The sequence below is a fragment of the Crassostrea angulata genome, chromosome 10, assembly GCF_025612915.1.
Source record: "Crassostrea angulata isolate pt1a10 chromosome 10, ASM2561291v2, whole genome shotgun sequence".
Taxonomy (NCBI): domain Eukaryota; kingdom Metazoa; phylum Mollusca; class Bivalvia; order Ostreida; family Ostreidae; genus Magallana; species Magallana angulata.
In genome coordinates this window covers 27,166,246-27,184,790 of record NC_069120.1, presented here as the reverse complement: position 1 = coordinate 27,184,790, position 18,545 = coordinate 27,166,246, and the positions used below count along the sequence as shown (strand labels likewise).

Below are 18,545 nucleotides of genomic sequence, written 5' to 3'. Positions count from 1 at the left end.
ATGTAGCCCTCTCCAATTTTTTTTTATATCTGATGTTTACCTCTCTCAAAAACAAAAAATTGGGAGAGGGCTACATTATTGCAGCTAAGTTTCAAATATAAAGATTTTTAATATCTTCATATGCCATTTCAAAATCCTGGGTACGGGGGATTTGTCAGGCATTGTACCCTCTTGTCCTTTGAACCTTGAACATATCGGTGTGTTAGTAGCATATAAAGAGACTACAGAATAATTCGTAGTACATTGATTAATAAGAAAAAAACTCAACATATTTAGGCGCCTTGAAGTGGATTCAGATATAACACTTGGTTGATTAACAAGCATATATTACCGGTATCCTATAAGCAGGGGTGCTAATGTATTGCAAAATCACGGATGAGGGCAAAATAATAGAGACTTTATCACTATAATGTATAAAATACGCACTAACAGGATTACTCCGGCTGTATTCTATATCAACTTCGAAGATGTATAACAAAAACATGAACCAGCTAGGGGTCCCCTGGATGTGGTTTTACGAAATAAAATAAAAATAAAACATGTACATGTATGTACCCAATTAAACCTCTTCAACATTCTCTTCAATGTTAACTAAAGTGTTCATATGTGTATTGCATGCTTGGAGGAATTAGTGGCGATAATATTGAAAATCTTCATGCTGATACTGCGGCTGTTCATGATAATGACGATGATGGTGCTTATGAACGTGGTTGGAATGATGATGATGATGATGATGAAGATGACGACGACGACGAAGATGATGATGCTAAAGAAGACGACGACCTTGATTTTTAAGCAGAAGGAAACAAGAATTAAGTAGTCGTATAACGGAAACATGCTTACAGCACAGTATTGTACAGGGCATTGGCCTTTTAATTGTATTATATACCGGTACGGACATAGCTATTGTGGAAATGCTCAGTCGAATACAGTGTTAGTTGGTGCAATATCCTTGAGGAGGATATCGTATATATGTATGTGTGTAGAACTTATGAAATCGTTGAACAGTTTTTTTTAAAAAGTGTATACATAAATTTATAATGACCGAAGTGACTTCAAAAAGTGAAAAAGAAGCAATGTTTTTATTTGTTGATTTTGTTTTTCTGGTTTAAAAAGGAGAAGATGTGATATACATGTATACACGCCCTTGCACACTGGTCATTCGGTAATTAAAAAATATCTATAAATTAAGATGTATCACGTCTATCATATTTACATAATTAAAAACTTAAATTACAATCTGCATACTCGAGGTTTTTGTATCATTGTTATATAACTATTTTTTAAGACTCACAATTATTTTAAAAAGTCACACCGTCAGCGAAATATGAAGGTGGACAATTTTATTCCGTGAAATTGATAAGATGAATGGTTCTCACGCCACACTCTTAGGCATATGATTGGCCCACGAGTCAATGTCCATGTAGGGACTTTATGACCATGCAAGGAAAACTTATTTGGGGGTTTGTCCTTATTTTCAAATACCATTGGTTCAAATTTACATAATTGCATATCATTAACCTTGAACCCTGGACATGCTATTGTGATCTAAAACCCGAAGAAGAAAACTGCAAGCCGGTATGTAGGTTTTCGTTAGTTTTTTATATTGCTATTCAAGAATAAACCGAAATTGCATCTTTAAAGCTAATATAATAATCTACACGCTTTATATCCACTTCATCATATAAACAGATAAATTAATGATAGCCTTGTTTTGAGTTATGTCATTCTTTATTCTCTAATGTTATTGGTTAATAATAGCCATATTTTAAATGTTACCAGAGAATTTCAGTAATATTGGACCCTTGCATAATTCTTAAGTATCACGTGTATCTCCATTATTTATCTTGTGGGCATATAAACATGTTTACGATACTTTGCCCCTGAATACTTGTGTGTTACAGTTTACGTCATTTAGCGGAACCAATTCCGCAACCCGTTTAAACTGCCTGAGACGCCTTGGTGTTCGAAGGTCCTGCTGGTCAATGAAGAAAAACAAGAAGGAAATTGTCTGACAGTGAATTTTTCTAGTATCAATCGCCTCATACAAGATGTACCGAATTCGGTGTGTTTCTGGTATCGGGAAAAGGGGTCGCATAAATACCCAAATAACACATACGCAAACGAGTACGGGAGCGCAATTCGCAGTTGTAAAACGATGGACCTCGTCCCTGGACAAACTTTATCCAAGGCATGACAACTTTATTGAAAGACACATTGGGCCTAATGAAGTCGAGAAGAAAGCGATGTTGGATTTCATAGGCATGAAAGTAAGCTTATTCTCTTTTATAATTTAATAGTTTATCCTCGTAGTAATCTGCAACGATGTTGTTTACGTTTTGTATGCATATTAGGTAGCGCCTATATTCGCAGGATACGGATCAGCTGTTTTTGTAACCTTGACATCCATATTGTGATTACCTACATAATGTTATTCAATCGTCTTATCAGATAACCCATGCTTATTTTTATATTTTAAAAGATGTATTTGTTTTTATAAACAGCTGTTGAATAGTTATTTATTATTGGACTAATTAAAGAACTTGAGAAGAGATACATATTTATAACATTAACTCAGTGGTTAGGACCAAAATAATAGTCCATATCCAAAAGGGATATAATATTGCGATGTGAAAAATAAAAAGATTTATTTTGCCAACAAAAAAAAAGGTAAATCTATTATATGGAAGACATAAAATGTAACTTAAATTCTTTTGGTAAAAAGTAACCCTACTCTTTGGGAGATTAATTGATCAGTAGATCCAAAACTCCTTGGGAATTGATTTATTTTTTAATGTATATTATGCAGATTAATGTAACAAAAATTACTAAAAAAAAATTCTCTCCATCTTTTGCACTATTTAGTTTTTATCTTGTTTGGAAGAGTGTGCAATTATATAACCAAATTGATTGATTTGTCATAACCTGTTTAGGCTATAATGCCATTGTGTACAAAATCAGCTTTTCATAATTGTATTATTAAATATAACATTCAACAATATTTCATAACCAGTTTTTTTTGTAACCCTTTTGTTTGGGAGATTGAATCTTTAGTAAATCCATATATAACTTCTTCATCTGACACACTTATTTTCTTTTTTTCATTTTCTAGTTAATTTTCACACACCTTTTGAAAAAATGAGAAATTCCCTGTATACACATGGACATCAAAGACAGGGCAAACTTTTAAAAAAATGTTTAGTTTCATCTATGTAATATGATTCATGATCGATAATTTCACTTTGTTTTGCACAGTAACTTGAAATATTTACATTTTCCAGTGTCTTTGTCTGTTATACAAGTCAATGTATTGTATTATACAAATCATTGATGACTATTTTAATTTTTAATCATAAAATTGCTAAAAATTATATAAACTTAAGTAATAAGGAAGCATTCTTTGAATATTACATGTATTATGAGGTGATCAAATACAGTCAGGTATGATGAAATCTATTATATTGTAAAACACGTTGGTCTTATTGGAATTGATCATGGTAACCCTTGACTGTTTTTGCTCACTTCATAAAACTCTAAAAATGATTCCTTATTCATTAATTTCAACAAATACTGGTCATTTTAAATTATGTAATATTATAAGAGAAGAAAAAAAATCTTACTAAGAGTAGTAAATCAATATTTGAATACTGCATGCACATTATCTTTCTTGTTTATTGCATACAGTTGCAGTTAACGTTATTAATAAGATTTATTATTGTTAAGCTAACAAGATTTATTATTGTTAATTAAGCTATCATCTAGAGTTGGAAATCATTGGATGCCTGCAAACCAACTTTTCTTATTGCATTTTGGTCTGGATGCCTGCAAACCAATTTTTCTTATTGCATTTTGGTCTTTAATCTGAGAAAACTTTTTAAAAAAAATTGTTTAATTGACTTTTCATGCTACTTTGAGTCTTCGAACCACCATTGCATATATATGTGTATGACCCATTTCATTGAAATGAACATCTCATATTACTCATTAAAATATTGACTAAAAAGGGTTGAACATAGTTGGAAAATGAACTTAATAATTAAAGGAAACTTTCAATTATACAATCATATGTACATAATACATGGACATGAAATTGTTGTTAATTACTGATGCAGTCATAGGCTAACTCTTGTAATAAGAATCCAAATGGGTTTAATGTGACGTCACATACAGGTGTTAGGAGTGAAAACTGGCATTCAAGATAACAATGCACATAATCATAAACTAGCTATCAATGGCTTGAGATAATATTGAACCATTTGATATACTACCGGTACATGAGTTAGTACTGAAGAAGCCAATTAAAATTTTTATGTTTAATGTTACTGTAGAAGCACATTATTTATTCATTTTATCATAGTACTGATTTCAAACCATCCCTTTTGAAGGTATATATTGCAATTAAATAGACAATGTATATAATTATAGGACTGGTTATATATATAGAATATTTGGAGAGATTGTCTTTTCCTTCCCTGTACCCTCTGACTTTGTCTCTTACTTTGATCGTCTAATACACCTGGTACCAGTGGATATATTGGGCATTAAAACAACACTCTCTGACTCTTATTTCCATAAATGTTAAATTTATTAATCCAAATCAGAGAGAGAGAGAGAGAGAGAGAGAGAGAGAGAGAGAGAGAGAGAGAGAGAGAGAGAGAGTTGACTGGAAAATTATGTTGTGTTTGAGAAAGAACTGTATATGTTAACCATTTTAAAAATTCCACTAGTTAAAAACATTTGTTGATTTTTTTTTATTTACAGACCATCGATGAGTTGATTGTCAAGGCTGTGCCAGCCAACATTTTGATGGACAGAGAACTGAATCTAGATGAGCCATTAGGTACCGTATATATGATGACATGACTGAATTATTAATTAGTGAATTTAAAAATCCATGCCATTTATCCCCTTGAGAGATCTCACTTCAAACAACAGCCAAGTATGAGTTGCCAAAGCAAGTTACTGTAAATATTATTGTAAATTTAAGTACTCTGTAGTTTGAAAGGCTTTTAAAAATTTGTTGGGTACTCGTAGGTCAGTGGGCAAAATTCCCAATCCCTTTAAATATACATGCACATTTAAAAAATAATATTTTGACCTTAATATGATAAAGAATTACTTCATTCTAGCGCACCGATCTAATTTGATTGATGTCTGTTGTTGTTTGGGGTGGGGTGGGGTGTCAGAAAAAGGTCATAAAAAAATTATTATAATACTGGATCTTCCAAATTCCAAATAGTTTTGTTGTAAACTTACACAAATATCCAACATGGTGTATTTACTGATACAAAATTACATCTAAGATTGAGAGACAAAAATTTAAAGTGCATTAGAAAGGGACTGTATATGTACCAGTATACAACTATACTTGTTTACCTGTATAGCATTGTCATCTATTCAATTTGTCTGCATCCAGCATTGAGAGAAAAATTCCAAAAGCTCCCTTTAAAAATGAAATTAATGGCTGATTAGTCCTGATTTAAGGATTTAAAAGGGGGAAAAAACATCTTTAGGACTTTTCTTTTACTATGCACAGGTGAGCTGGAGTTGATCGAGAAACTAGAGATGATGGCCAATAAAAATGAAGTCTGGCGCAGCTACATTGGAATCGGCTATTACAACACATATACCCCTCACACCATACTGAGAAATATTTTTGAAAACCCTGGATGGTATGGAATTTGTTATTTCTAGTTATAGTGATTCATAAATTTTTCTATGCAATCATTCAAAGCACTTGGCAGTGCATATGCATATTTTAATAGAGCAGATAAATGTAAATTATTAGAATGTTAATTCGTTAAATTCCAGATGTCAATAATTGCAATTTCTTAAAGCTCTGAAATCAGGCCATTTTTGATACCTTTTAGTTCAGGGTCTTTGACCACAACTATTTCAATATGTTTTAACACAGGACCACCCAGTACACCCCTTACCAGGCAGAGCTGGCCCAGGGGCGACTGGAGAGTCTGCTGAACTATCAGACAATGGTGGTAGACATGACAGGCCTCCCCATCGCCAACGCCTCACTGCTGGATGAGGCCACAGCTGCAGCAGAAGCCATGGGACTTTGCTACAGGTAAGAGACGAAGAAAACTTTTTAAGGCCAAGAAAATTATTAGCAACTAGCCCTCTTTTGAATTGTGTGATTTACCGGTAAATGCCCCCCTGGATGTTATTCTCAAGTCACCATTAAAGCCTATGGGTCTCTTGTTAGTAAGTTATATTTGAGTAAACTTAGTTGTGATTTCAAAACTGATGTGATATTTTTTTTTAATTTCAGACACAATAAGAGAAGGAAGTTTTACATAGATAAACACTGTCATCCTCAGACCATTGGTGTAGTGGAAACTAGAGCAAGGTAGTTCAAGGCTTTAAATGTTTTTGGTGTTACACATGAATGCATGATTTTATTCAAATATTCTTTAGAAAATGTTAATTGTGCATGACTTTTGATGTTTTTTTTAAACTTGTAAGGTATGTAGTAGTTACCCCATATAATATTGTCGGTTATGTGCAGATACCCGATGGGCGTGGTCATTATGACACGAGGGAGCGTAGCTCCCGAGTGTCGTTATGACCACGCCCATCGGGTATCTGCACATAATCAACAATATTATATGGGGTAAGTTACTTGTACCATAGTTTACGATTATTCATTATATCTTATTATCATATTAATATCAGAAGTGCACTTGCCTCTAAACAATACGTAGCCAATGCGTTGGTCTTTATATATGTACATTCTACTTCATGAATTTCCAAAATGACTTTCTAACCCCTACAAAGATTAAGTATTCTTAATTTTTCTTAAAAAAGTCATAGCCCTAATGAATGGATCGACTTTACATTGTTATATTTTTATTTCATATTCATTCATTTTCCGACTTGTAGTATCGATATTTGCTTCAAAAAATTAAACTTATTAACACAATTTCATATGTATGAACCCCAAATTGTGCAATGCTTCTGTTTAAACAATTGAAATTTATTTAAATTGATGAAGGTAATTAGTTTTTTTAAATCTTATTTGATACTCTGTATCAAAGTATGTTTTTTAAAAGTGGCTGAAAAAACATGTACATATGTATTTTGAACAAAATCAATCAATAAGCAAAAAAAAAATATTATTTGAGAAATGCTTGTTGGGAAACCGTGAATGGTTAATGCCAAATTCGATTGGATACCGCTATTCACTCTGTCCCCAAAACAAGTTTTCTATTTAAACGCTTTCCTATCATGTGATTGAATTTCTATAAAACCTTTAAACAGGATACCCCTATTTCATTTAACACGCGATTCTCTACTTGTCCGCACACATGGAGAGGAATATTAAAATAGAGTCTTTCTGACAAAGCCACTGCCAATATTGTTTTGTCTCGAGCTAAAAATGAGATTTTTACGACAAACTAAGTCAGTCGAGTCACTTATCCGTATTGAGTTTTGGCAGTTTTGATCTGGAGGAAGTTCTTACTGTGGAGGATTATTGACGTGCTAAAAAACAACTTTGTTGATGTTGTTTTTACTCGAGATAGTGGGCGGAGTTAAAAAAAAAGGTGTGGGGTATGTACAAATAACCCACACTTTTAACAATAGAAAACTCGCCAAGCTATGGTACAATCTCAAGATGTCAAATACAGTGAAGCTTATTCGAGTTTCAATGCAAAGATCTTCAAATCTAAGTCACCTAGTCAGTTTAAAAACCAATGGCCTATACTGACCAAATAACTAACTACATGTATTAGGAACATTGTCATATTGAACACAGCTTTCATTTTGTCATAATATTTAGAGGGAGTTTGGTGAGTTTGAGAGAATGTGGTATATACCATTTGTTTTGTAGGATGGCATAAATATTCCCACTAGTTAGTACCGCAGTAAATACTTATGACCCAAACTTTTTGAAATGTAGTCTTAAAAATCCAAAATAACTCTCCTTATGGTACAAACATGCTTGATACATATTTCACACAACTGTGTTTCAGCATAAGTATTTCTGCGTAGCATTCATGGTCAGTTATTGAATTGATTTCAGTGCATTAGGAATTGATGTTATCCGGTTGGATTGGAAGGATATGGATTTCTCCAACAGGGATATCTCCGGAATTCTGATTCAGTATCCGGATACTGATGGACACGTCCATGACTACATGGAACTGGTGGACAATGCCCACGCAAACGGAGTTAGTAGCCAATTACTGGGTGGCCAACATCCACCATGGTTAATGTATATGAGGAGTGTACACAACATTTTACTGTCTTTTCATGGGATGTTGCACACGATAGCGTCATGTATTTTTTCCAGACCCTCGTGACCTGTGCCACTGACCTTTTGGCACTGACCATGCTGCGTCCCCCGGGGGAGTTTGGAGTAGACATTGCAGTGGGGTCCAGCCAGCGATTTGGAATTCCCATGGGATACGGGGGCCCTCATGCAGGGTTCTTCTCCACTAAAAATGAGTTTCTCAGACTGCTGCCTGGCAGAATGATAGGTGTGACAAGGTATGTCCTAAACTAAAATGGATTGAAAATAAAAGAAAAAAAACGAAACTGAGCTATGAAAATTGAATATACATTATTTTACTTTAAAAAAATTTTGAAAGGTAATTTTTAAAGAACATTGCTGCAAAATTACATCATCTAAAATAGTTTTTTTCTGCATGGATTGCCACCTTTATAACACATATGAACATCAATGAAAAAAATTAAATGGGATTAAACAAATATCCAGGTACTGTATCTTATTGACAAAGATTTATACGACTGTTTATATGACTATAAAACTCAGCAGAGCAAATTGCACAAAAGTTTGTCATTGATCGCACTGGCTTGATCCAGTTTTGTCATTTGCTTTTTCATCCTCTATTGACTACTATAATTTGTTTTCCAATGAAATTGAGGAAATACGAAGTGGATAAAAATACATTATTTTTGTAAATTTGGTATTGCTCAGTTTACAAGCATTTTGAATTTTTCATGTTCAAAATGTTGTTCATTCATTACAGAGATGCAAACAACAAAGAAGCCCTCAGGTTAGCTCTACAGACGCGCGAGCAGCACATCAGACGAGACAAGGCCACCAGTAACATTTGTACCGCCCAGGTCAGGGGAATATTTACCCTTAAGACAACTGCTAACCTTAATATTGATGCACTCTTTTACAATGCGCAAATGAAATTTTCAGGGAAACTTTCACCGAATGATGTTTATATTTACACAAATTGAGTGCATTTTAATGGATTGTAGGCATTACTGGCCAACATGTCTGCCATGTATGCTGTTTATCATGGACGAGCAGGGCTGAAGCATATAGGCAAACGAGTTCATAATGCAACACTCATCCTTGCTGAAGGTTTAGAACTAAATTGATCATTTTCTCAGAATCTGGAACAATAATTTGTTGGTCATGCATGTCCATTGCCCTATTATACCCTGTTTTTTCATGGTGATATAAAATAGTTTCTACAAATCTGTCACCTAGCTGTGTCATGAAACAGTTTTGTAATTTATCCATAGCTTGTAAACTGCTTTGCCATAGAGAACTCATAAATTTAACTTGTTTCCATTTCACATTGTTAGCTGTTTTCTTAAGTGTCATTGCTCTATCCTGGGACCTGGGGATGAATTTAAAAAAAAGAACTTATCTTTATGACAGTCATAAATCTCATCAGCCTTATGTAGCAATGTTATGACCTTCTGAAACAAAACGCTTACTACCAAACAATTGTAATCTCTTTAACCAAAATCAATTTTGAAAACTGTGAATTTATGAATTTTTCCTTAGTTCTCGAGTACCAGTACAATTACATTTGTATTAGAAAGCCTTGAATATTAGGAATTTTTCTTTAACAAATTTTCTATGTTCAATAACAGGAGTGAAAAAGGCTGGTCACACACTGAAAACCAACATGTTTTTTGATACCATCAAATTCACACCAAGAAATGGACAGAACGAAATCATCCATCGTGCCAATAAGCACAGGATCAACCTCCGATACTACCTGGATGGGAGTGTAAGGAATTTATCTTTATTGAGACTACATGTTTCTGTAATAAATGTACATGTATATCAATTTCTGTGTGCAAACAATTAATCTTCATTGAGACTAAATATTACATGCATTTTGTCTCTGTAGGTTGGAATTTCTTTGGATGAAACAGTTGAAAGAGAAGACCTGAGGGAACTTTTACACATTGTCGGCTGCCACTCAAGCATAGTATGAGTGAATTTTTAATTTGCTCTTATCTCTTATGAGTAACAGTTAAAATTGACAGATCTTTCATTTTATATACATCATTCATTCAATAAATATAGATTGTTCATTCAAAAACAGGAAGCTATTGCAGAAGAAATGGGAGCACATCCTGCCACAAGCATAGAAGAAACTGGCTTCAGAAGAACGTCTGACTTCCTCTCACATCCTGTGTTCAACAAGTCAGTAATCAAGCTCATTTCTGTATTCAGAAATTATGTAGTTTATGTTTTAAATTAATTCAAATGTAACAGATAAAAGCTGTACCGGTACACATGGTACATGTATTTTCATGAGCCAAATATCATGAATCTGTGCATGGATGATTTTTACTCACATATTAAGAATAAATTGCGCAAAAAATCTATTATCTAACAAATTTACAGTTTTGTTTTCAATGTTGCAACTGTATTCATATATAAATTTGGAATGAATGTTATTAGGTACCATTCTGAAACCAACATAGTGCGTTACATGAAACACCTGGAGAACAAAGATCTGTCCCTGGTCCACTCGATGATTCCCCTGGGGTCTTGTACCATGAAGCTCAATAGTACCACGGAGATGATGGTGAGCTTTGATTGTTGTAGTGTAGACATTGTACTCATGTACATTGGTTTCATTAATATTCAAGAGTATCAATTTTCGTGTATAAAGTGAAATTACAGTTTGTTGCCAATGACCCTATCAATACAAAATTTTAATAGAAGTTGCACTTCAATGAACACTTAATTTTGTGGATCAACTTAACAACGAAATCCACGAAAATGTGTATTCATTGAATATTGATGAAATCACAGCACTCAAATGAAGCGAACTAAAAAAAAACCTGTAAAGTCTTGATACTATTGCTGGCCTCGGCTTCTTTTTACAGTAATGCAATCTATATATATACAACGTACAGTAATAGATGTAAATGCTTAGAAAAAACTCATGAATTTGGAAAAAACATGTGTTGTTTATTATGTCTAAAATAGTTAAAATTGCATGGGGCTTCTCCAATAGTTTATCATTCTTATTAAAACCTTGAAATTGTAAATGTAAAATTTGAAGAAAAAAAAAATGTGACCATGTCCCTTTTAATCTTTTAATTTGTATTTTCAATTAATTTTAGCCTTGCTCCTGGAAGGAGTTTGCTAACATTCATCCCTTTGTTCCTTTGGAGCAGACTCTAGGATATAAACAGATGTTTGAGGAGCTGGAAAGAGATCTGTGTGAGATTACAGGATATGACAAAATCTCGTTCCAACCAAACAGGTCAGTTGTTTATTAATAACTTGCAATGAGAAATATGCAGGGACTTAAAAAAATGTAATTATATATGTATATGTATATCAGTATGTGTGTATTTATTTAAAATAAATTTCTAAACACACAAAAAATATCAATATATAATAATTATATATATATATATATATATATATATATATATATATATATATATATATATATATGTGTAGCCAATATTGTATTTTGATTTGAAACATGACCTAATTTTTTAAAAAAATTAAATTAAATTGCAAAAATACAATTAGTATAGTATCTTTTAAATTACTCTCAATTGAAACCAAGGCGCTGTTTTATAAAAAAAAAAACTTGCAACCAAATTAATTTTGTTCTCATGGCTGTAAGATATAATTATGGACATCAGAATAGTTGTTTAAATATTGTTTGTTTAAGTTTTGTTCTTAAAATATCATTCCATAAGACTGAAAATATTTACGACTTTGTCGTAAGTTCTTTTGTAAAAAATGAGCTCTATATTATGATTGACAGTGGTGCTCAAGGAGAGTATGCCGGTCTAAGAGCCATCATGGCCTATCTCCATGCGAACGGGGAGGACCAGAGAACAGTAAGTATATTGTCCCGATTCAAACAAGATGCTCTCTATGAATTTTGATTGACTCATGTATAGTTTTGAGGTTTTGATTTATGTAAGTATCTGAATGTTTTGAGGATTGCCATTCGCTCACAGAATATTGTTTTCTGATATAGGTGTGCCTTATTCCAACCTCTGCTCATGGGACAAATCCAGCCAGCGCTCAGATGGCAGGCATGAAGATTCAGCCTATCAATGTAGATAAAAATGGGGCTATTGATATGCGTCATTTACGTGCAATGGTTAGTTTTATACATGTACACCATTTTCCTGATTTTGATTGTGATTTGTTGCATTTTCCTCCCACCCTCCATCTTTTCCCCTTAAAAACTAGAAAATTGATAATGAGAGATATGAATATTTCAAGCATTAAGTGTTTAATTGAAAATAGTATTCTAAAATCACAAGGTTTTAAATTTATTGAATGTAAGTCATATTGTGAGTGCTTAAATATGTAGTTACAACATCCCTCTGCCAGATAAAAAACGAATTTATATGCAAGATTTGTAATAGAATTTAATTTGGGTAAAATGTTGTCCGTGATTCCTCCATGAATAGATAAACAGGTATGTGACATAAGAATGAGGATTGTTTCCCCTTTATTTGCAGTGTGAGAAGTACAAAGATACACTGGCATGTCTGATGATCACCTATCCATCCACCAACGGGGTCTTTGACAAGGAAGTCAGGTAACATTTGTTTGTTGTGTTTAATCATCAGTCCTTTTCTTCTAGCTTTTTGCTGAAAATTCCTCTGCATTCATATTTATGACCTGTCAATTACAGAGAGATTTGTGACCTCATTCATAGTCATGGGGGCCAGGTGTATCTGGATGGAGCCAACATGAATGCTCAGGTGACATATTTTGCTCATTTTATTTGATAGAAACTTGTATCTGTAGTTTTTCCTCATAGTTGATTTTGCGTTTTCATCATCATTATGTGCTCAGATACTGTTATTTCATTATAAAAATTTTTGCATTTTTTAAACTAGATGTTAAAAAGAAAATTATTTTTGTTATGTACTGTTTTATGAACTGGTGTTGTATGTGTTAATGTTATGAACAGGTGGGAATCTGTCGGCCTTCAGACTATGGGTCAGACGTCTCACACTTGAACCTCCACAAGACTTTCTGTATCCCCCATGGAGGGGGTGGACCAGGAATGGGACCCATCGGAGTGTAAGAGAAAAACCTTTCTAAAAAGTACTTCTGTACTGTGGATTCATCATTGTTCATTGGGGGACCAATGTTAGTGGTTTTCATGGGTAATCCTTGCCCACGAATTTACATCCCAATGGTCCTATACACATTCATTAGTTTGTTATTTATTAAAATTCTCCCAAATACACTACCAACAAAATTACATCCCTATGAACCAGGAAAATTTTGGCCCCCATGAACATTAACCTCCCAGATGAAAATGATTCCACAGTATTAGACAAGAACTGACAAAAAACTGTCAGTCGCTATGTGATTTATGATACTTCTTTGCAGATTAGGATAAATGTGATACTGTTACATGTACTTTGATTCCAATACATGTTGATGTTTGAAACTATCAATTTATGTGGACATTGCTTGACTATACACACTTTCTCTTCTAAAATTATCAATTGAGTATGTATTTACAACAACCAAAATTTGGTCACTTTACAGGAAGAAACATCTAGCGCCATACCTACCCACCCACCCTGTCATTCCGCCCTATGGAACCACTGGACCGGAGGCCAAGTCCTTTGGAGTGGTGTCAGCTGCCCCGTTTGGCTCCAGCGCCATCCTGCCGATCTCGTGGGGCTACATTAAGATGATGGGAGCCAAGGGTCTGAGACACGCCTCTGAGGTGGCTATTCTCAATGCTAACTACATGAGTAAAAGACTGGAGGGATATTATAAAACACTCTACAAGAATGAGGAGGGTGAGAAATTTGTTGTGATCTATAATCCAACGTTTATTTGAGATCAAGAATTATATGGGTCATTTGAGAGTTTATTTTGAAAATGAAAATTTGTCATTTAATGACTTTTGTGATGTTTTAGGATGCGTTGCCCATGAATTTATCATAGACTGCAGAGAATTCAAGAAAACTGCTGGAATTGAAGTGATGGATATTGCCAAAAGACTACAAGATTATGGTGTGTATTCTCTATTTTCTCTGATGAAATTTATACCTATTTATTCCACGAGTATTTAAGTTACTTTGATGTGTGATAGGATTGACTCTTGATTTATTCCAATAACACTGTTCTGTACACACTAGATTTTTTTGGTCACTGACAGGTTTCCACTCCCCTACCACCTCTTGGCCAGTGGTGGGAACACTGATGGTGGAGCCCACAGAGTCCGAGGACAAAGCGGAACTGGACAGATTCTGTGATGCTTTAATTGGTAAAATAATATTAAAATAAGATTTTCTCATAACTTTTTTTTCTTTAAGCATCTCTAAAGGAATTTTTCAGAATAACTTTGTACAATGTAAGCATGTTCCTTTCTTTATAACAGAAATCAGACAGGAAATAAAAGATATAGAAGAAGGAAGATATGATTCTAAAATGAATCCAATAAAGGTAGACCCAATTTTGTTGCCGATTTATATAATAAACATTTTTGTATTCTGATAAATTATTATTCATTTTTTTGTCAAATATTTGAAGCATTAAATGTACATTTTGTAACTAAGGTACATATACATACTCGTATACAGAAGCTGTTTGAAAGGGTAAGTTGTATTTTTTTTTTACAAGGGAGAGGGGATATATGTACTTTTTTCAATCGAGGGTTGTTTTTTTTCACAGATGGCACCACACACTCAGGCTGAAGTTCTCTCTTCACATTGGGATCGACCATATTCTAGAGAAGTTGCTGTTTTTCCTGCAGTATGTTTTTATTTTGAACTAGATTTTTAATCTCGAATGGTTTCAATACAATATTGCTTAATCTTAATCCAAAATAATCTATCATGTTATTAAATTTTGAGACATTTACAATTGAACTTCATGATCTTTAAAATTAATGAGTCAAAAACATGTACATGTACCATTAATATGTTGAAGTATGTTGAAAGTCCCATCCACTATTTCTTTGTGCCTTTAAACGTTGATCTTTGGAATCCTCATATACAATAATGTTTTTTCACTGCCTTATGAGGTTTGAATGAACAAAATATTGCATTATTCTAAAAGTTAAATGTACTCTCCATTACAAGTGACCATAAACAGTTTTACATATTCAAGTATTTGGTGCAGAGCTTGATCTTATCTACTTTCAGCCATTTGTAACATCCACCACAAAGTTTTGGCCAACAGTGAGTCGGATAGATGACATTTATGGTGATCAGAACTTAGTCTGTACATGCCCTCCCATGGAAATGTACTATGAATCCCCTTTTGTTGATGAACTAGCACAACGCAAGGAGAAAGCGAAGACAGCGGCGCAATAGTGTCAGCAGTTCACTGTGATTTTGATTAGGAGTACACTTTTGATAAATGCGCACACTTTCTGTTAAATGTCAATGATGCATATCTGAAAGACAATTCGCGCTTCAAAGTATTTTTCATATACATTGCTAGACATCTTAGATTTATAAGAAAATAAAATTGATGCCTGGGGCATTTTAGATGAAAAAAAATTAGCTCATTTACCGTAATAGTGGTTACTGCTGGATTTAAAAGAAAAGAACATTACTGTATTACACACATGAAATCCAGTTGAAATTGTACATGTGTGAAAGGAAAAGATGGAAGGAGTATTTACTTTTCTTTTTGTATTTGGTATAAAGTAGTCTTGGTCATTTTATAAGGATTCAATTTTTCATGTGCATGTATTATATTAACCCTATATATTTCCTTTCTTTCTTTATTGATTTTTTTTTTTTTGGGAATCTCCTGTTAGAAATATAATTCTTTACATTTATTTACAAGGATTTTTAAAGAAAATAATTTTGTTAAGATCTTGTATTTTTGTGTGCCTCATTAGGTGTTATATACATGTATTACATGTACTATATAATATTATGAGCAGATTTTTTTCTGTTCAATGTTAGCTTGGGGTGACGTTTTGTATGTACGTACAGGTACTTGTGTACTAGTACTAATTTGGTATTTGGTATTGAATTGAGCGGTACAAATATTTTTTAGTTGTATCTTACCTGACTATATACATGTATGAAAGTAATATGAATACCAAAATATAGATTTTGATAAACGTTAACATAGATTGCCATGCACTGATCTGGATGTATATGATGAATCTCTTGAAAACTAACACCCCCCCCCCCCCCCCTTATACCATCCTGATTTTTCTGCATTGTTCTGTTATACTTCAGTGCATATTAATTAGCATTAGTTACTTTGAAGTTTTGACTTGACTTTTATTGTCTCCTTTATAAAAGTGCTATTTCAAGAGTTTGTTGCCATTATTTTTTTTTTCTTTTGAAAGATATTATTTACACCACCCATGTCTTTCTACAGTATGATGATGCACGATGTATTTTCTTTGTATTATTTAGCGGTACATTGTGTTTGGATCTGTTACTCTTATCAGTAACCTAGTGGGGTATTTTGATTTTAATAAATCATGATTACATTTTTAACTGATTCATCTTTTCACATTATTTTTTATGAGTGATTTAAAGTTTAAAAAGAAGCAAACAGACAATAAATGGGACAAAAGTGGTAAAAAAGTTAGCTTTCTTAGTCTTAATTTTATGATAAGTATTTTGGTTATTCAAAGCATAAACAAAACAGAAATTTGCATTTGTTGGGGATGTCTTTAAAGGAGAAGAGGGCTTTATCAAAGTTTGACAACTCTTGCACCGTTCAGAATATAAACATAACGTTATCTGTTGTATGTTTCATTTAATTAGGTTTAATTAATTTTAATTAGGTTTAATTATTTCACTATCTGTTTTAGGTTTAATATAAGTCTATTTGTTGAAAATAGGTCAAAATATAAGCTAACGTACACCAAAAAAAAACCTAAGAAAATCATGCAAGCGAAATTGGAACACGGTCATAGTGGGAAAAATCGACAGGAAGTCACAGCTTGGTACACTTAAACAGATTTGATATTCAATAACAATAAATATTTCATAAACAATGCATATTTGGAAATAAACTCTATTCTTTTCTGATGTATCCTATACAATGTATTATACTGTAGATTCCAAATTAAACGCTATGAGTTAATATCCGCGTTAAATTGCAAAAAGCAACCCTCGCTGATTTTAAAATCTCGCTTTTATTATTTTTTTTTCAGACAGTTTTGAACTATATGCTATAATAACATAAAAATTGGCTCTCGCGATTTTATATTCTCGCGATCTGATACAAAACAGCGAAACGCAAAATTAAGTACTGGCCGTCTCGCGTAAAATAAAGAATTTACAGTTTGCACGTTGACAATCGTGAATTAATGTAAATGAAATAAGGGTTTTTGTAAACAGAATATTTTTCGACTATAGTTACCAGACGCCATTTGATATTATATGAAGAGTATGTAAAAAAAACTTCCCCGTTAATTAAAAATATTGATTTTTAAGATGGAAACTAACAAATTTTGATGAACAAGCCGCGTTGCTGGATTTCGATTCCTGTATACTATGTTTCGTTTCTTCAAATAGCGGCACGATTAATTTAGGTTTCAGAAACCATGTTGAATTGTTATTTTTTGTGCAATCTTTATTTTAGAGCTGTGTAACTAAACATTGCGGAAAGGTCATGCGTCATTTCAGACAAAGAATACTTTTATAATCGCCATGCTAATTTTTTTTACAATGCAAGCACAATATTCTCTAGAATAAAATCACCTTCACTAGCTAAGGGTTTCCGATACAGTATGTTCGGTATCTTTCATAAAGGAACGGCAGTATATTGGAAACCCTTGGCCAGCGAAAATGGAATAAAATTTATTTCAAATATTTTCTTGTTAGCAAAAAAAAGTAGAGGGGAAATTGACCCTCCTTGCTTTAGCCAGGCATTGCCACAAACATATTTTACTTTATAGCACCGTTAGCTACATGACACATATCATTATAATCTTTTCAAAGCAATTTTTTTTATGTTGTACATACATGTGCGTACATGTATTTACAATGAATGAAAGATCATGTATTGCATAACAAAACTGACTTTCGCGTCATACACGTTACAATTGAACGGGTCCCATTGGTTGTGTTTTTCCAGAATATTTTCTTACTCAGTAACTTGCAATGTACAAAACAAGATCATCAGAATTTTCCAAGCAGGTTGTTTCCGGAAAACAGAACTCGGGGGTGTATACATGTTTTTATTTCTTTTTTTGAAATTCCAGCGCGCAACATTACGTCTGCCAACGTTTGAGAACATATGTCGTCACACATGAAGGTGTCTGGAGTGTGTTCTCCCTTCGTAATGCAACCCTGTGACGCGCTATCCC

At 33.3% G+C, this 18,545-nt stretch overlaps 1 protein-coding gene across 1 annotated transcript; it reads left to right on the top strand.

Annotated features, from left to right (window-relative positions):
- Positions 1–1,905: 1,905 nt before the first annotated feature.
- On the top strand, positions 1,906–16,722 carry LOC128166587 (glycine dehydrogenase (decarboxylating), mitochondrial-like). The gene is made up of 25 exons (XM_052831855.1): positions 1,906–2,270; positions 4,762–4,840; positions 5,537–5,672; positions 5,915–6,079; positions 6,284–6,361; positions 8,036–8,183; positions 8,306–8,502; positions 9,006–9,102; positions 9,247–9,352; positions 9,874–10,013; positions 10,137–10,217; positions 10,335–10,435; positions 10,697–10,823; positions 11,368–11,510; positions 12,030–12,105; positions 12,249–12,374; positions 12,742–12,821; positions 12,918–12,987; positions 13,200–13,312; positions 13,790–14,049; positions 14,171–14,266; positions 14,412–14,519; positions 14,634–14,698; positions 14,927–15,007; positions 15,400–16,722. Exons 1-25 carry the CDS (start codon positions 2,052–2,054, stop codon positions 15,568–15,570), a joined length of 3,063 nt encoding a protein of 1,020 aa, XP_052687815.1. The 5' UTR covers positions 1,906–2,051; the 3' UTR covers positions 15,571–16,722.
- The last annotated feature ends 1,823 nt before the right edge of the window (positions 16,723–18,545 follow it).

Excerpts from the sequence above, each read along its gene's own strand:
- LOC128166587 (XM_052831855.1), top strand. The coding sequence starts at position 2,052 with ATGTACCGAATTCGGTGTGTTTCTGGTATCGGGAAAAGGGGTCGCATA. Across the intron at positions 8,184-8,305 it reads ACAATGCCCACGCAAACGGA|ACCCTCGTGACCTGTGCCAC; the intron begins GTTAGTAGCCAA and ends TATTTTTTCCAG. Across the intron at positions 9,353-9,873 it reads AACACTCATCCTTGCTGAAG|GAGTGAAAAAGGCTGGTCAC; the intron begins GTTTAGAACTAA and ends GTTCAATAACAG.